General features: G+C 29.4%; 1 protein-coding gene across 2 annotated transcripts in view; it reads left to right on the forward strand.

Moving 5' to 3' along the window:
- The first annotated feature begins 330 nt into the window (after positions 1–330).
- LOC132727034 (transmembrane protein 26-like) overlaps positions 331–18,503 on the forward strand; it is a 71,555-nt gene continuing 53,382 nt past the window's right edge. Inside the window, exon 1 of one of the 2 annotated variants that reach the window (XM_060712446.1) lies at positions 331–1,128. In XM_060712446.1, the coding sequence (XP_060568429.1) occupies positions 938–1,128 (191 nt within the window). In that variant the 5' untranslated portion in view covers positions 331–937. Of the gene's footprint in view, positions 1,129–3,542; positions 4,403–18,503 lie in introns of those variants that run through there. The other variant, XM_060712447.1, reaches the window with a different exon arrangement.

An 18,503-nucleotide genomic window follows, 5' to 3' on the forward strand; every position in this document is an offset into this window, starting at 1 on the left:
TTGTTACATACACATAATTATGTGTTTATTTGTTTACTTAGTGTTCTTCAATATAAATATTGTTTATAAAAAACAAGAACATCATTTCTAGAAATGAATAAAATTTATAATGATAAAATGATGTTGAGAATGCTAGTTCAAGAACAATAAACAAGCATACACATGAAATAGGAAATCATATTTTACTAAACGACCCTACTTCACCAATATCTCATCAAATTTGTTTAATTCATCATCATTTAAAAGCACAAACATACAAACCCAACGTATAAAGTGATTAATCACTCAAAACTGAAAAAGCCGGAATAGGCTAGATGCACTGGTATCGTGAAAAAAAGTTGAAAAAGGGAACGATTCTTGTGCAGTGAGAGACATATATTGGGCGGATGAAACAGGAAAATATCTTTATTGGCTTTGATGTAACGATAGAGCGGTTTCATCAAAGAGTTTCTCGAGCGTGTCTGTATCTTCCTACGCTTTGATGAAATTCTAAAACTAAACAACGGAAATATGGATAGAGCAATGCTTGTAAAATTCTAGAATACTTTGAAAGATGTGTGGAGAGTATTTTGCTAATATGCTTGTGAAACTTGGAATTATTGTAAATAATTGAGTCGAATGATGAAATCTCAATAAATATAAAATGCGTCATGTAAAATAAATGAATAAAGTTGGTGACAGTTGAATAAATATATGAAGACAATATTACATTTATTCATTCAAAGTAAATTTAAAGAATGGCGTTTAAAGATGCACTATTTGCAAATGACGGGAATTTGTATTTACTTTTTATTGGACATGATTGGATTGTACGCCTTGCAGCGTTTAACCTTCTTCAAAAATCGGAATAATTTATAAATATTAATTAATTAAAAACAGAAGCATAATTATTTGGAATAATTGTAAATAAATAAATACTGGATACATAACTTCAAAAATGGGCCTTGTAACATACATTCGTGCATTACTTGTACGGATAATGTTTGCATTTCATGGAATTATGGCCATATGGAGACTTTACATGGTGACGGGTAGTATATGGTGTTGGTATTTAAGTGGGGCACTATTTGGGCTCTTCCTAGAGACTCTAATAACGATAGCAAAGAAACGAGGAAATGAATGGAAATGGTGAGTGATGATCTTATTTATAAACATTTTGTTTAATCTTATATAAAGGTGACACTTACCGCCTTTTTATATTATTTACATCGTTACAGTATTGCATTCAATATTATAAGTGTTTTCATTTATTTTAGTCAGTTCTTTTTTTGTCAAAGGTTTTACCAGTATTTGTAATGTTATTTTGATATAATTGATACCTTTCTGAAGATATTGCACGAATAAAACGTGAGTTGAACTACAATGCATATACTTGAAAAGATCCCATAATCTGCACACAAAGTTTTATTTGAAATTAAAAAAAAACTATTTATAAAACTATATTTATAAATTTATTTATTATAGTTACATAAATAATCTTATCAGAAGAAAATATGTTTATTTAGAGAGACTTAAGACAATATATAAAAATAGAAAAATATTCGATTCTCAAAGGACAGAAAATCTTTTTTTAAAGTTGAACCTTGCTATGCGAAAACGGTAGTTACCAACGTTTAACATGAATTATTCCGAGATGCTTTTTGTATAGGTACAGTATGATGGCGTCAAACACGTCATTTCAAACAATTATATATAATTTGTACACAAGCAATACCTTAACATATTCTGTTTATATGGTTTGGTTTTCATTTTTTCTACATTTTTCTAATGTGAGGTTATTAAAAAATGATAAGCATTTAAAAACTTTTGTGTTTCAATATTTGTATTATACATGTATATCACTTAATCACAATGCAAGAGATTTGTAACTTGCCGATATGCTCTGCATATACCATATTGTATATACTGCAAATATACGTATCCTTAATGCATTTATTTTCTTTGCACAATATTAACGTATTAATGCTTATGTTGAAGATGTTAACAAAAAGAATTTCAATTTCATAAATTCGCTGAGAAAAGATTTATTTCTGATATCCATATAACACTCGACTTCAGCCTCAGGACGTTTAAATCTCTCACTTTAATTGAATAAACAAGATTATACAGCCTCAACAACGAGCATGTGCCTCGGGTCATTTAAATCTGGATCAAACTAGATTCTGATTAACTCATGACAGATATACGCAATGACATTGACACTCCTGAACATTTACAAGTAACTGATTTACGAGAAAAACAAGATTATCCAAAAAACGCAACCACATATAACTTGACATTATAGAACCATATAATCAGTATAATTTGATATACATCAATTCATATTTTGGCACTTGAATTATGCCAATCCTCTGACTATAAAGTATTAATTTCGTTATAATTATTTGTATTGGCTAAGCCTTCGATTTTAAGCACAAATATTGACCACTTTCAAATTGTGCGTTTTTTTTTTCATCTAATTTTTTTATGCCTAAAGTCGAGTAAATATTCGACGCTTGCTCGAAGTACAAAATGGTTTGACGCTGAAAGTAATTGTTTTCTTTATCAAAGTATTATAAAAATATTACAGTAGCATTTGTAATATTTGTCTAGTAACCGGAAAGTATAGTTTATATTGATGCTTTGTTATATCCTGGTTTATTCCGGTATATCATTAGATGAATTATAATATCAACAATATAAACAATGGTCATACATTTTCCTTTGAATGATATGAAGAAAAATATGATTTTATGATAAAAATAATGCAGTTTTAATGACATTAATTTTCTTTTCAATGATATGAAGAAAAACATTCAACTGATTCGTGATAAAAATCATGCAATTCTTTTAAGGACTGCATTCCTTTAAGGACTTGATAAGAAGGAAGCGTTCTTTGAAAGAATATAATAATTATGAAGGAATCATTCAAGCAACCTGGTAAAAGTCATTCTACTTAAAGTAAAGCTGATCTGGTAATATGTTATTAAAAGTACGAAATTAGCATTGTACGTGAACGTGTTAATATATGTTACAAGTGGATTGATAAATTAATGTCGTAAGGGTTGGACCTACTTTTCCATCTGAGGCTTTCCTAAAAATTTCACATTTTTGATTTTAAAAAAGAAAAACACAATTTATTCTAAATATCGGGTAGTACAAATTAAGATAATGAAGAAAAAAGACAAAATAAATAAATATTCAAAAGCAAACATAAACTGAAACGGTAAAAACATGCATGCTTAAACACATTTAATTTTATCAAAATATTTTACGAAAATTACTTTATTTGTATGATATTGTACAAAATAAATCATATATTTAGAAAGTAAATCATCATGTATTGTTTACGAATGGGATGGTTTATTTAAAGAATGTGAATTTATTATTTAACATATCTAACAATCGGTTGCATTCACTCCTATACAAATCTCTAACACAACTAAGTTAGATAACGATCTACGAAGAAAATAAAACATAAAAACGATATTGAAAAGGCGAAAGGCTCCTATCACCTGTGTGCCGTTTTTCCTCCAGAGCTTTGTTTAACTCATTATCGTTTAATAACCCAAACATAAAAACCAAAACCTGCAATAATTAATTACTCAATACAGTAAGAGATTGGATAATCATAATATCTCGGCATCGTACAACGCTTTGTGATCATGTTTATCATAGACGAGCATGTAGGGAGCCTTGAGCGGATACATCAAGAATATTACTCTATTGAATATTTCCGCAACTTTGATGGTGTGGAAAAGATCCTAACGTTTGAGTAATGCAAAGTTCTGAGCAATTTGAATCCAGCATTGCTTCTAAATGAAACATTTAAGTGTTAATTTAAAAAAAAAGAAATATTTTTAACAGGATTTAACTTTAAAATTAGAACACCTAGGATACGTTTAAGACGAAGCAAGTTCACTTGCTGAAATAATCATACCAGGGAATTTAGATAATAATGCCGACATTAATTTAAAAGAGATGTGTTACTCATAAAAATGGGTTTGGAATTTTTATTGTTGAAAAAGGTATTCAGGGATTTCTTGTGAATTTCATTTTAGGCTTATAAATTTAAATAGAGATTTCAACTACATTGTTTGCTAAATGACGCAGATAGGAAATAAGTGAATAGCGCAAGTGTATATCTTTGTCTAAAGTTTGAAGATTTGAAAGTCATTCCAGACATAAAATGTCCTTAGAAATATGAAGGAGGTGTTTTAATACTTTTTAAAATGGGTTTGGTAACATATATTAGAGCGTTACTAGTGCGGATACTGTTTGCATGTCATGGAGTTATGGCCATATGGAGATTGTATATGGTGACTGGAAGTGTGTGGTGTTGGTATCTCGGTGGAGCACTGTTTCTGCTCTTTCTAGAGACGCTTATAACAATAGCAAAGAAACGCGGAAAAGAATGGAAATGGTGAGTGAGTATTCATGATCTGATGCACAGTTTGTAATTTGATAGATATTGTAATCATCTGCAACATAAAAACAAAACAAAGCAATACACAACGAATTTTCATCTAACTACATTTTGCTTCATCAACTTACCGAATATTAATTTGTTGAAACATTTCATTTCATGCTAGCTTGTTTTATGTAACATTATGACGTATTGAGGAAAAAAATAAGTAAAAAAAACAACAGATTAAACGCACGATGTTCAAATTAGAATTAAATGCTTACGCCATTTTCCGTCAAACTTTCGCTGTATAAGAATTTTTATCCACTGCACTGAAACATATTCTCCCTATTTTCACAGGTGTTTGTCCGGACTAATTTCTTCTAAATTCAGCCAATACACACCATTTATGCTTTCAAACATCAAAAAAGAGAGAGAAATGTATATAATAAGGAGACAAGTCAATTTTTTTCTACTAATACAGGATTTATTTTCATCTTGGGGTAAGAAAATTATCATATTTCACTCGTGGTTACCACTTAGAAAATATTTATTTTCATACCACTTGATGAAAAGAAAAGTCATATATATAGAAAAAACTTGAATATCCTCTATATGTAATAGAACAATCAGTTTATTTCGTTGCTCACGTTGTTCAGTTACTGATAGTTTAAGCCAGCTTCTATACAATTTTGTCACCTCAATTGTATTAAAGGACCAAATGGAACTACAATGTATTTGAAAGCAATTATAGTATGAATCATCAAATTACAAAGTGAAAGTCAAAATAATATAAAACATTGACATAATTTTCATTGTAAAGTGATCTTAAATCTACATAATTTGAACCAAATACTGAACACGCCTTTTTAAAATCGGCCCTTTTTTCCAGCATTATTAAACCCTAAATTTTTTCAATAAACATAAAAATTATGTTTGGGATTTTTTCATGAATACGGTATTTGTAATTTTCAAACTTGGGAAATTTTCAAGATCGACAAAAAGCCTTAAACGAAATATTTTTTAAAAATTTCCCAAATGTTATTATAAAAACTTTTTAACAATAGTTACTCTTAAATAAAATTTTTTATTTTTAAACCCTTATATCTATTATCAGTATTCCCTCGGTTGGGAAATCCCAAAGGGCGTAAAAATCTTTTAAGAAAATTTTTCAGGAGACCATTTTTTTTACTTGTTAAACTTAAAGTAAAACATTTAGCCTTGGTTTAAACATAAACAAAATTTTACCCAATGCGCAAATGAAAAAAAACGTTTTAAATGTTTTCCAACCCGTATTTTTCAAGGGGGAAAACTATGAGATACGATGTTTTGTCAAATTCTAAGACCGAGTTACGACATTTTACACTTATACTTACATGTAATAAATGAATGTTTTGATTAATATGCTTGCTGTTTTGTTATTAATTATTCATGCCTTACTAAATTATTATTTTTTATGCTTATATCATAATGACGTCATCACCACTTTGATTCACTTCAATCGATAGTGAAATAATCTTGGTCTTGAAAAACAATGAATTTAAGCGGTCATAAATTTATTTAACTACACAACACAAAAGTAGCATAAAGTAGGGACGTAAAATATTTGATAATAGAAAAGTCTTCTACCGTTTTGTCAGGTTCAATCATAGGAAAGTTAAGTCAATTGTGATTATTTGATTGACTATGTTGAATAAAGTGGCGCAAAGGTCATATGATGACTTTCTTTAGGGATTCTTGTTTTCTCTATTTTATCGCCACATAAGCGTTGTTTGTGCCGTGTGGAGGCTGTAAAAAGTCGACCCGTACATTCAATCAGAGATGTTATATTTCCGATCCTTAAAGATTGTTCAGCACGACATTATTGTTGTGCTTGTGGTATTTTTAGTTTTAACTTTTCGGCATTTTCTAGTTGGGTGGTTCCAATAATCCTACTTAAATAATGTTGAATCACCCTTAGGATATCTTGCCTGCTTTTTAACTTGTCTTTTGACGTCTTATCTGTGATATGCAGGCTTTATAACCTCTGATCCCCTTTCAAAATTCCATTTTATTTAGTTCCGCCCATTGTTTTCTCGTTTAGGGCACACACTTTTTATAACTTGGGGACCTTATGCCGCGTGTCATTGAATGGCACGGAAGTGTCACATTGAAGGTTCCATGATAACCGCCGTATGAACACATCTGCGGATGTTATTAAATCCAAAATTTACCATTTCATGTTTAAATGTTGAATTCTGCTTAAGCCGGTGCTAGGGGGCGTGGGCGATAGTTTGCACTGTGACAGTACCGTCTATGAACAGGCTCAATCAAACCGAGCTTGCAACAAATTTTAATTTTGCCGTGTTGGGCTTTCTTTAGGGATTCTTATTTTCTCTATTTTTTCTTCCCTGGTTGAGGTGCTCCTCTAAAAGTTAGTTCATGCACGAGCGGGTACCCAAGTAGAACTTTGGTAATGCATTAATGTATGTAGAAGATCACTACAGTTAGATGTCGCTGCTAAATGTACTACAATATTATCACTATATGTAGGTTGTATAACAATACAGTATCATAATATTATAATTTAGACAACAACTGTGAATATAATACAGTTTGTACTTTTCAATTCTTATTCCACATAAGCGACTAGATTTTGACTAACTTAAAATGAGTATTCTTAAATCACCCCTTCGGCATAAACTGTGCCAAAACCAAATCACTACGGTCCAGTTAAAACAGTTAATCCAGGCAATAGAAAAGTGTATCGCCTCTGTATTGTATCATGATTTTGCATCGGGAGGGCAATAATCACGACTTATCGATGTTTCGATAACATCGGACCAACTTTACACCACATCACATCTGAAATTCATAGAAAATTTAACATTGTATCATCGGCAAATTTATGATTCAGCTGCCAAGAAGTTTATCTAATTAGATATTGAAGACTGAAGTAAGTTAATAGATACGTGATATAGGATAAACATAAATAATTAATATCGGTACATATACATCAAATAAATGCGTTTATTAAGTGGCAACAGGGTAAATATTTTAAATATAGTTCAATGCAAAGCTTTTGTCCATCTTACAAGTAAAGCTGTTATGTATTAAAAGTTGGCAGTATAGTTTAAAACGTAATTGTATTCTTAAAGTGCAGTTATATATTGCATCAAGGTAACTAGTATGTTTGATTCATATTAGTACAAGAATCACTAAAGAACGCCAAAAACGGCACAATTAAATATAGTGAAGGATCGGTGTGATATTGCCCGTTCATGGACGGCACTGGTAAGTGCAAGCTGTTGTCGACGGCGCCCATATCCGCAGATGTGTTCATTCGGTCGTTATCATGCAACCTTAAATGGGACACGTTAGTCCTATTCCATATGAAGCGAAGGATGGTTCCTAAGTAAAGGAGTGCGTGTGTCCTAAATAAGTTTTTACTATGAAGTTACTAAATGCTGGACGTTACAATGATGAGGTATACTCATTTTGAGAAATTAGCAGTATTGCATCACAAAACATATTTCAATGTTTTGGGTTTATTGTGATAATATAAATAGTCTGGTCCGAGTTTAATTGATTTTCATGTTAATTGGTCTGACTCAGTACTGTCTGCAAAAATAATTTCGATTTTTGGTCTTATTCCACATACTAAACAATGACAATAATGCCTTACATGTTGCAAATAAACATTTCAGAAAAAAGTTATAATGTATGAACAAAGGTATATTTTAATTAATAAGTCATATATTTTTTTACTAGAACTGACTTATATATTCTATGATTTATGATCATAATTTTCCTCTTGCTGAATAAGACTATCGTTATGTAAAAAGACAGAATAATACAGAGCCCAAGTGGTATGTTCTTTTATATAATCATGTCAGTAAACAGCTACTTTTCAGACAATGGACCTAGTGTTACAAAAACACGTTTAGTTGATTTACTTATATACTTATTATAAAGCAAGGATAAAGGACTTAAAACAGTTTATGTACCAATATATCCTTACACCTCCCATAGAGCAGTTGCTGCACCGGTATCAGTTGATTCTATCGACGTTTTCCAGTTCTGTTCCAACGTTTAATTTTTGTATGATTTTGATGGAATTTACAGACTGACGAGTTCTATTTTTAAACTTTCTAGTGTGTATTCCTTGTAAAGATTCATGGTGTTTGGAAACTATGTGTTTTGTCTTATATTTTTTATTAGTTTTCTTTTAGTTAATTTCTATTTTTGTTAAAACAGGTTCAAAAGCGGGGACTAACCGAGTAGAACCTTTTGCAGAAATGTATAAAATTTAAAATGAAAATAAACATTTTCGTCACTGTAGAGTGACTGTTCGGTAACGTTCATGCTAATTGCCAAGTACCATCATGAGTTTATGCAAAACATTCTGCAGTTTTCATATTTGTATATAACGGATAATAACTAGAGTAAGGTTATTGTAATAAAAGTTTTGAAATTGTTTTAAATAAAACCGACACAACGTTTTTTTTGTTGTTTTTTTTTGTTTTTTTGTCAGGAAAAAAGGGCAAAGAGTGATATAGGTTCCGAATGTCTCATTTGAAATTTCTCTAAAGATTGGATCTTGTGTAATGGTCACGTTACATGTCTTCCTATCCAGTCTGTGGATGCTGGTTTAGTGTACAGGGAAATTTCAACGAGGTCATCTAAATTAATTGCGAATATTAAATTTGCCAAGAATAACACTTATAGTGAGTTTCGTACTAGATCAAAATGCAGAAATGTTTAAGATTAGAATTAAAGTCAATAAAATATTATCTTCCAACAAAACTTGAGATAAAATCTAAATTGTTACCTACCTGCTAAAACAATAGAATGGTGATTTATAATTATCATTCAACTATTTAAACTGTCTCACCAATTTACCAACTTGAAGAGAGATTTAAAAGAATACCATTTTTTTCATTTTTGTACGTTTACTATTGAAATGCATTATGTTATTAATCAAATATTCCAGGTAAAAGCAATGATTATTTTGTGTTATCAATACTAACAAATGTAATTGAAACAAAACGTAATCAATCTGAGATCCCATCTCCGCCCATTTCCGCTTGTTTTAGTATGTTTACAGAATCCTTTCTTAATGACTGCCAACCGCCCCCTTGCATGTATTCATAGAATATAATTTAGCAATTATTTCTAATTTAACATAGATCTTGTTTAAATGCTTGCTTTAATTTTGAAATAATCCCATGTTACACTGCACATACCCTTGATTTGCCAAATGGTATTTAAATTCTAAAAATAGAATTCGTTACACATATATTTAATGACTTTTGAATAGCCAGATAATAGTAAAACTAATCAAATGTTATTACACTGATAACACATTATGCGGCTATAAACAGGTGGCAAATACATTTAATTTCTTTTTACCAAGCCTAGGGATTATTTTGTGTACACCATTTATTGAGTGTGCTTCTATGTATTTTGATTAAAATCGCACATTTTGAGATTCATTTGGAAAAGCAAAAATGTTTTACATATTAATTATAGAAAGAAAACACAGTAAAAACAGAAGGGGCATGATAGCTTTTCTTAACTCACCTGAATATTTGTAGATTTAAAGAAAACCCATTGAATCATAAACCATACCCACTAGAAATAGATGAATTTAATCTTTCCGATGCTGTTTCAGAAATTCAACTGATAACTTATAATTATTTAATTCGGTTATACATGTAATGCTGCTAGGCGTTTCTACTTTTAGTAATGGTGACACTTAATAAGAAACAGTTAAAAAATTTCTTTCTTTCTTTCATTCTTTCTTTGTTTTTTATTGATAAGGATTATAATTTGTTAAAGCGGCTTTTTTATGCAAAAACTTTTAGACAGATTGTGTTATTTAAGTAAAACACATTATGTAAAGGAATGTATTCTCATATGAAAAGTTTTACAAATTTATTTGTTATGAGTTATGAATACATGTTATTCAATTGAGTGCATTGAAAAGAAAATGGGCAAAATTCATGTGTTATATATTCTAATTCAACTGTCTTGAACGTCTGAAAAAATCCCCTGTCCAATAAATATATTCTAAGGTTTATTCATATACTTTATCTATCACTATATCATCTTTATTATATTAATGCTTTAACAATTATCATTACAGTCTTGCAGTTTCCGATAGATAACACAAATGTCAGTTCAAACCTGAAATAAAATGCGTTAAAATTGAATTAAATATTTCATATCTGTAACACGAACATAAAAAAACGTTTTATATCACACGTACTAAATGATAATTTCTTAGATACTACGATTATCGTATTATTTAAGTGGTTATTTAAACTTATATTTTGATAAGAATAACGTTATCTGTATACAAATTCAATTAAAATGAACTTACTATAAAAAGGAAAATGTATTTTACAGATGCTATCCCTTGTATAAACATGAAGTGGTTTTCTTTAAATTTATGTTTATTATGTCAGATTTTTATCAAAAAGAGAATCAAATAAATAATTATCTCAATGTTATAAAAAAAGACTTAAATTTGCTGTTGTATTTTCTTACCAGTTTCAAAGCAAATGAATCAGGAGCATGTGTAATAAGAGCACATACAAAATTGATAATACTTAGGATAATACTTAATACAGGCTCAATCAAACCGAGCCTGCAATATTTTCAATTTTGTCGTGTTGGGCTTTCTTTAGGGATTCTGTATTTATCTTTTTTAGGAAACTAATGTTTAATATAAAGATAAGTCGGTGAGGTGGGAGAGGACTAAACGGGAGTCTTTAATTTTTACAAAATTCTAATGAACACTTTATATTGTTATCTTTTAATATTTGGTCAGGGGATTATTTTTATTGTTAAATTGTTTTTATGCAGTTTTGTTATATTTATCGTTGATTAAGTTTATCTTGTTTTGTTTTGAACACAGATCTTATACTCGTATATGATTGCCACTATTACCAGTATTTTTCTGTAATAGTTTTAAGTTGTTCTGAAGAATTATCAAATAACCTTCAACAATTTATAGCATTAATTTCAATTTGCTTTGATTTTATCGTTGATGAAAATCGTATCTGCCGTAAACAATGTAACTAAGGTAATAATTTATTTTGGGTGGAAAGCTTGCAATGTGTACAGAACCACTTACATACCTCGAGAACAGAGTAAACAATACATTTTTGCAACGATCAACAATGTTTAAGTTTTGAAATTAGACACCGTACTGAACACACAGTTCAGAATTGCACATATTTTTGTTTTATTGTATATTTTCTATAGCGCCTTTTTTCTCACTTGCCAAATACCCTCTTAGTTTTTAACTGACGTTAGATAAAGTGTAACAGAAATTAATTTGCTTGAAATTTTCTCATTTGGATTTTCGGATTTTGTCCAAAACATTGGAAGAGGTATTCAATTTACAAACTTTCTAGTTTGTAATCATTAATTGAAACAAGCTGTGAAATATCATACTGTTCTTTACCTAATATTGATATTTATTAACATTAGGTTGTGATACATTGTTTATATATTGATTCATTGATACAATAGTACAATACTGAATCCGAACAGAGAAGTACACAACTGTAAAATCTATATCGGACCAGGCTATGGCCGTGGGCTTTATGGGGGTATTATTTTCATTTGATAAGATTTTTTAAACTCTGGAAATGGAGTACATACAATGTTGATGGATATGAAAGCTCAGTTTAAGATTCTGTAAGATGTGATCAAAGTGGTAAACCACACTAGGTGAAATTATATATATGTACATAATTATGCAAATTAAACGATTTTCAAACGTCGAAGAATATGTAAAATATGTACTGCAAATATTTGTGCATATTATATGTAATCATTTGAATATATGCATTCATTTCTAATTGTAAAATTGGACTTAAACTTTATAGAAAATATTTTTTATTACCTCCCTTTATTTACAAGAAATGTTAAATTCGGTAATATCTTTATAAATAATGCTTTTTGGAACATACAATATTGATAAATCTTAATTTGAGAATCATATTTATGATTTAAAACCATAAAAATGTGTTACAGGATCTTTAACGTTTGTTGGAATTATGAATAAAACGTTTGATTAATAGGTTTTATTTTTGTTTTTTGTGTTTTTAAAGTTGTCTTTTTATTAAGCATTTTGAATTCAATCGTTTATATTGAAATAATATCTTGTCAGACAGTGATTTTCATGTAAATACTTCTGCAGCAGTGAATATATTTCATTATTATTAATACATGTAAATAAGTACATGTATTTCATAGACTGATAAATATTCGTAAGTATAATTAACCTATTGATACATGAAAAGAGGAATAACTTAAGTACGACAGAGAATGCTTTGTACGAATGCACCTGAAACACGTAAAGCATTTATTCAAGTTCTAAGGTTGCATGTAATGTCGCTTATGTCAGTTGTAATTGTGGTAAATCATAGATAAGTCGTGGCAAATTTTATCAAAGTTTTGGTAATTAGAGAAATAAATCCGCTGATGCTGATATCAATGAATCTAATTAACATCAATGCACCTGTTTATATTATTACACCTATAAACATATGAAAGTTATCTAAACAGTTTTTTCACCTATAGGAAATGTAAAACTGTTTTAGGAAGTTCATCCACCTCAACTATGCACTCCTGATATCTGGTCTTATCTTTGAAAAGACGAAGAAAAATTTTTGATTTGATCAGTGGATTAAAAATAACTGCTGAAAATGAAATTGTAAAATACGTGGTCAAATACAGTCCATAATCAATGTTGTTAATATTTCGTTATTATTTACATTGCAACTTTATTTAATGCATTTTCAAATTTCTAAAGAGCATTATTCAATGCCGAACTCGCCCGTGCATCTTCATGAAATTTCCTAGCAAGCTGTCGAGTCGGCAACTGTTTCATTTAAACTACATCAGAGGGTGTCACAATTTTTTCTTAAACAAATACATTAAATTTTAATGTTAATATTATTAAAACAATGACATTATGATTTCTTTAATGAACAAATCTAGTAGAATGTGCTTGTAGTATGAGAGAGAGAGTGGTTTCTAAATATTTTAAATATATTTATTCTTGTTTCATTGATGCTGTTGTAGTAAAAAGGTATTTTCATATCTTGTTCTAGTCGCTTGACATAGAAATTTAAGGTTATTTAAGTAACTATAACTTAATATTAATTAAGCGACCATTAATCAACAGTTGTATCATACATGGCTAGGGTTTTGGGGGCAAGAAAGCAATAAATCATTGGACAAATTGTGAAAGAGAGCAATATTCATTTCTATATAATTTTAAATGATATTTCTTTCTTCTATCCATGTACAGGAAGAAGGCATACAGATAAGCACGACATTTGCTATAAACAACACAAATATCTCTATAAAATTTGACGTTATTAAGTCAGTATTAAGTTGGAGTAACGCCAGATCTTTTAAAACTGTCTGAACAAATAGTTTTGCTAATAGAGTCAACATTGCGGTCAATATAATGTTATTTACAAAGTTGATAAAATGTGGGTTATACTAATCAGTATATCTGCATCAAAAATTATCTGCAGCAAACAGTTATCTTTACAATACCGATATAGAGAGGTATGTCTTGGTGAGGTTTTTATCTTAGTGTATATTTTTCTAATCACCAAGTAAAAAATGATGAAATATAAAAACCAGTTTCTCACAAAACCCACTTCACATGTGTTATGTTTTTGATGACTGCATGTGTTGTAATTTATTTAAAGTACAAACAATATCAGTTTGTTTTAAAAGAAACATCCGATGATAATGGCTATATACTAATTGTGTAATTTCCCTCCGAATTGGCGTTCCTTTCTGTTTACTTACTTATAGTGACTGACTGCTCTTTAGTTATACAAAATGTCTAGTCTGAAGTAATTCTACATACCTATATAGAAGCCTAAACCTCGCATAACACTTTCAAAATCCCTTTCTGATCAAATATTCTAGTATGATTATTAACTTGTTGATAGGTTTCTTTTTGAATTTCTTGAATGTTTAAAAATAGATAGCTATTGCTATCATATGTTTCTTTATCATATGATATCGCATTTTTGATTTCACATAAAACTTTCCCATAGAGGAATGATTTTTCGTGATCATTAATAATACAATTGGCTTCAAAGAGTATATTTAATGAGAAAATGATGGAATGGGTCGATATTTGCCAAATGTTTGACAACAATGTGGTAGACAACTAAATATAACTGTCATTCCATTAATAAAACAAACTGTATTATATTAACAAAAGAAGAACGATAATTGATATCAAGATGATATAATGAAAAGTATTCCAAAAAATAATATCTTAGCTGTCGTGTTTGGAATCTCTGAGTTGATCCATAGTTTAAAAAATACTGCACAATTTCAAATGATTTGGACGGTTAAAAGTCGTTTTTAGATATTTTCATTACAAGAACATAAGGTGTTTTTTTTTCTTTATTTAAAAAGGAAACAAACAGTAAACAAACTTACAATCGTTCATGCTCATTTTTCAGATCATTACTCTTTAGAATAATAGGATATCATAGAACGATATTTTGTTTTGTTTTAAAACCCCATCTAAATTTCAGGAATTTCTTTTTTCCAATCGTACTTATGAGAAGGTACATGCTAGTATGCACAATTTGTACTTTATTCGAGCCTTTTACATATGCGGATGACAGCATTTTGTTGTAAATTCGCTTAACATTTTGCCTATGACATTCTGTCCCACACTAGCTATTTTGTAAATGATTTTGCGTGTTTTTCGAATATTTATCATCATCAAACCTTAGAGATATGGCAAATGGTAGCATGCAGGAAACAGTTCTTCTGAATGCGTTGAGCTAAAATCATTTGTTAATTCATTTTGTGATTTTATTTTATTTAACGGCTCACCTTTATTATTGAATTCTCCCCAGTACCTTCCAACATCAGTATAATGTATTGCCTCAAACAACCATATGCATTTAACCATATGGCGCAATTACTCAAGTACAAAGTTGCTAAGGAAAACATTCAAAAATATTCAGAACAAATGAATTTCAGGCATTGAAAATGTTAGTATTGTTTTGTCTATTGCATCTGTACCAGAGTTTCTTTTTCAAACTCATAAGCTTCAAGTGAGAAAGCGTTGTGAAGTACGCACTTGGGGTTATTACACTCAGAATGCACACAAACTGTACTGAACACTAAATATAATTCACTGTACGAAGTTTTGTAAAACAAACAAAATAATGCTGTAATATGTGGAGACATTTTCTTAAACGGCACCTATTATCCGTGTGTCAAATGTAAATGATAGATAATCAGTATTTAATTTTATTATCACTAGTTGAAATGTATCAGGTAAATATTGAAAACACAGGATCTATACAAAAAACGATACTATTTGATTGGTTTAAATGTAGCCCGCACATTTCTGAAAATTGAATAGGACGCATTATGTTATAAATTGTCCCACATTATAAGTTTCAAAAATTAAAGTAACCTCTTTATAAGATTTCATGAAAAGCCCTATCGATAACATTATAATATGTTTGCAATGTATATTCATATGATATATTTAAGTCCACATAAGACACATACAGTCATCAATCAAGTTTTAGTTACATCAAATATATCCCTGCATGGTTGCCTGTCAATATCAATCAAATTTGATTACATTTAGAGATATGTTTTATTGCAAGACAAGTTTTCTAATAAACAGCTAATTTATATCAGCAAATAGCATCTCTTATATCTTCGAAAGTTGCTTGTTTAATTCTAAAAGTTGTCTCAACTGAATGTAACTGCGGCGTAAAGTCGACATGTAACACAAAACAATATGTGACATTAATTGTTTTAATACTGGAAAGTGATTGAGTATTTACATACTGTAGGTATTTGTAAGATGTTATTAAAAGTTAGGAAGAAATTTTAAAATATCCAGGTGAGATAATTACGTTCAAGACTTGAAACAGCTTTTCCTTTAAATATAGTGTAGCAACAGGTAAGGAGGATTTTCACTTACTTTAAAGAAAGCGTGTTAATGTCCCGGTTTGTTATAATCAAACACTCGCATATACGATCAATATTTACAAGTAAATATTCAGTCAATTAGGATATTTCTTCAATCAATGGAAACATCATATTTTTAATGTTTCGATTGTCTAGTAAATAGTTTACAGTTACTGATATTTTATATTGACATACAATTTCTAGAGAAATTTCTTGTTACCACTTATATGATTACGGATATTTCGAAAAGGGGTTGTATTAAGGCTCTCCTCTATTTGACTCTTCTCATACTTCGCTATGTTTCTATGTTATTTTCTTTCTTTTATCTCCTAGGCAATATTTCAGAGGGAATATTCTGTCTGTTACATCTGTAGATATAATTAGTCATTGCAAATTTCTAATTGTATATTCCTTCGCGACATTAATACCGATCTAATATAACATTTTTAAGAGTATGCATGGTGGTCATCTTGAATTAAAGTAATCTTGCGATATGTGTAATATCAATATATTAATATTTTAATTCAGTCAAGTAAGGTACTTTGTCATACTTCTGTTCAAACGATTTTTGTCATCAAAATGCACAATAACATAAAACTTCATTTCATAAATTAAATATATTCAATATGCAAAAATAATGCTTTACTCATACTCGTTTCTTTTATTTTTAAATTCAATTGCTAGTCTCTACCCCTATAACAAGTACTATAAGTTTTAAAATAGTTTGAAATAGGCAATCAAACTAGCGCTAAATCTTTACATTATTTCTACCGTTTTCCTACCGTATATCATGTCAGTTCATTTATGCATTCTACAAGTGTTGCGTCTGTTGAACGTTTATATGCAATATTAAATTCTGAATTTATTTAGCTCAATTTAAATCATAAAACAAGCAAATATGCGTTATGAAATTAGTGACTTAAATTATTGAAGAGAACAAATAATATTTTTGCATATTAATAAGTTTCAAAAACATCAATTATATCAAACGCAGCATTTATGAACTAAAAAACTGTAATATTTATCATTGTTTATAATGCAAGATGAATGATTTAACCTTAACGGATAGAACAACTTGAAAGCCATAAACCACAAATATTCTCATTTTGTTCCATTTTTATTTCTAACAGATTAAGGAATAATAACATTTTAATATAACTGCTTATCAGTTTTACGTTTGAAGATGAACTAAAACTGATTTAATTTGTTTACGTGAGTTGATTAAATATTTTTTTGCGTGTAAGTGTTTAAATATGAGAGAAATTTTGCTGCTATTCTACCATTTATAAGCAATTCAAATTTGTTATGTCTGTAAACATTGCACGTTGCTATATGTACTGCTTATTTTTTTATAAACAAAAATATCAACAATCTTTTATCTTTAAAAAATATAGATATTTTGTTATGTGTCACATTTTGAATTGGCTTTTTATTAATGATCATTATAATATCATTTTGTGCTTCAGAAGCAATTCAAAATCCTTGGATTGTTATCGTTGAACCTTGCTATGCCACTAGCGCTCTACATAAATGATATCGAGATGCTTTTTGTATAGTTTCAATGTAATACCGCTTAACATTCATTTCAAGAATAAATAATGTAAGCACAAGCAAAACTTTAAGATATTCTATTTAAGTTGTTTTCTTTCTTATTTCCTATTCTAAATCTGTAATTAACAACATGATAAGCATTTATAAATGTTTGTGTTTCAATATATGTGACATATCATTTCATCACATTGCAAGGGATTTGCAACTTGACTATAGGCTTTGCATATAATATACTCTGCAAAAACATACGTTTCCTTAATGCATTTTCTTGTTCGTCGTTAATTTATAAATGATTATGTTGAAGATGTTAACAAAAGGAATTCCAATTTCATAAATTCGTTGTGAAAAGATTTATTCTGATATCCATATAACAGTCGACTACAGCCTCAGGACGATTGAATGTCTCAGGTAAATAGAATAAACAAGATAATACAGCCTTTACAATGAGTAGGTGCCTCGGGTCATTTAAATCTCGCTCGAACTAGATTCTGATTAACTCATGACAGATATACGCAATGACATTGACATTTCTGAAAATTTACTAATAACTGATTTATGAGACAAACCAAATTATCCAAAGACGCACATA

Source organism: Ruditapes philippinarum, unplaced genomic scaffold (assembly GCF_026571515.1).
Source record: "Ruditapes philippinarum isolate M1 unplaced genomic scaffold, ASM2657151v2 ctg779_1_1_1_1, whole genome shotgun sequence".
In the NCBI taxonomy this organism is placed as follows: domain Eukaryota; kingdom Metazoa; phylum Mollusca; class Bivalvia; order Venerida; family Veneridae; genus Ruditapes; species Ruditapes philippinarum.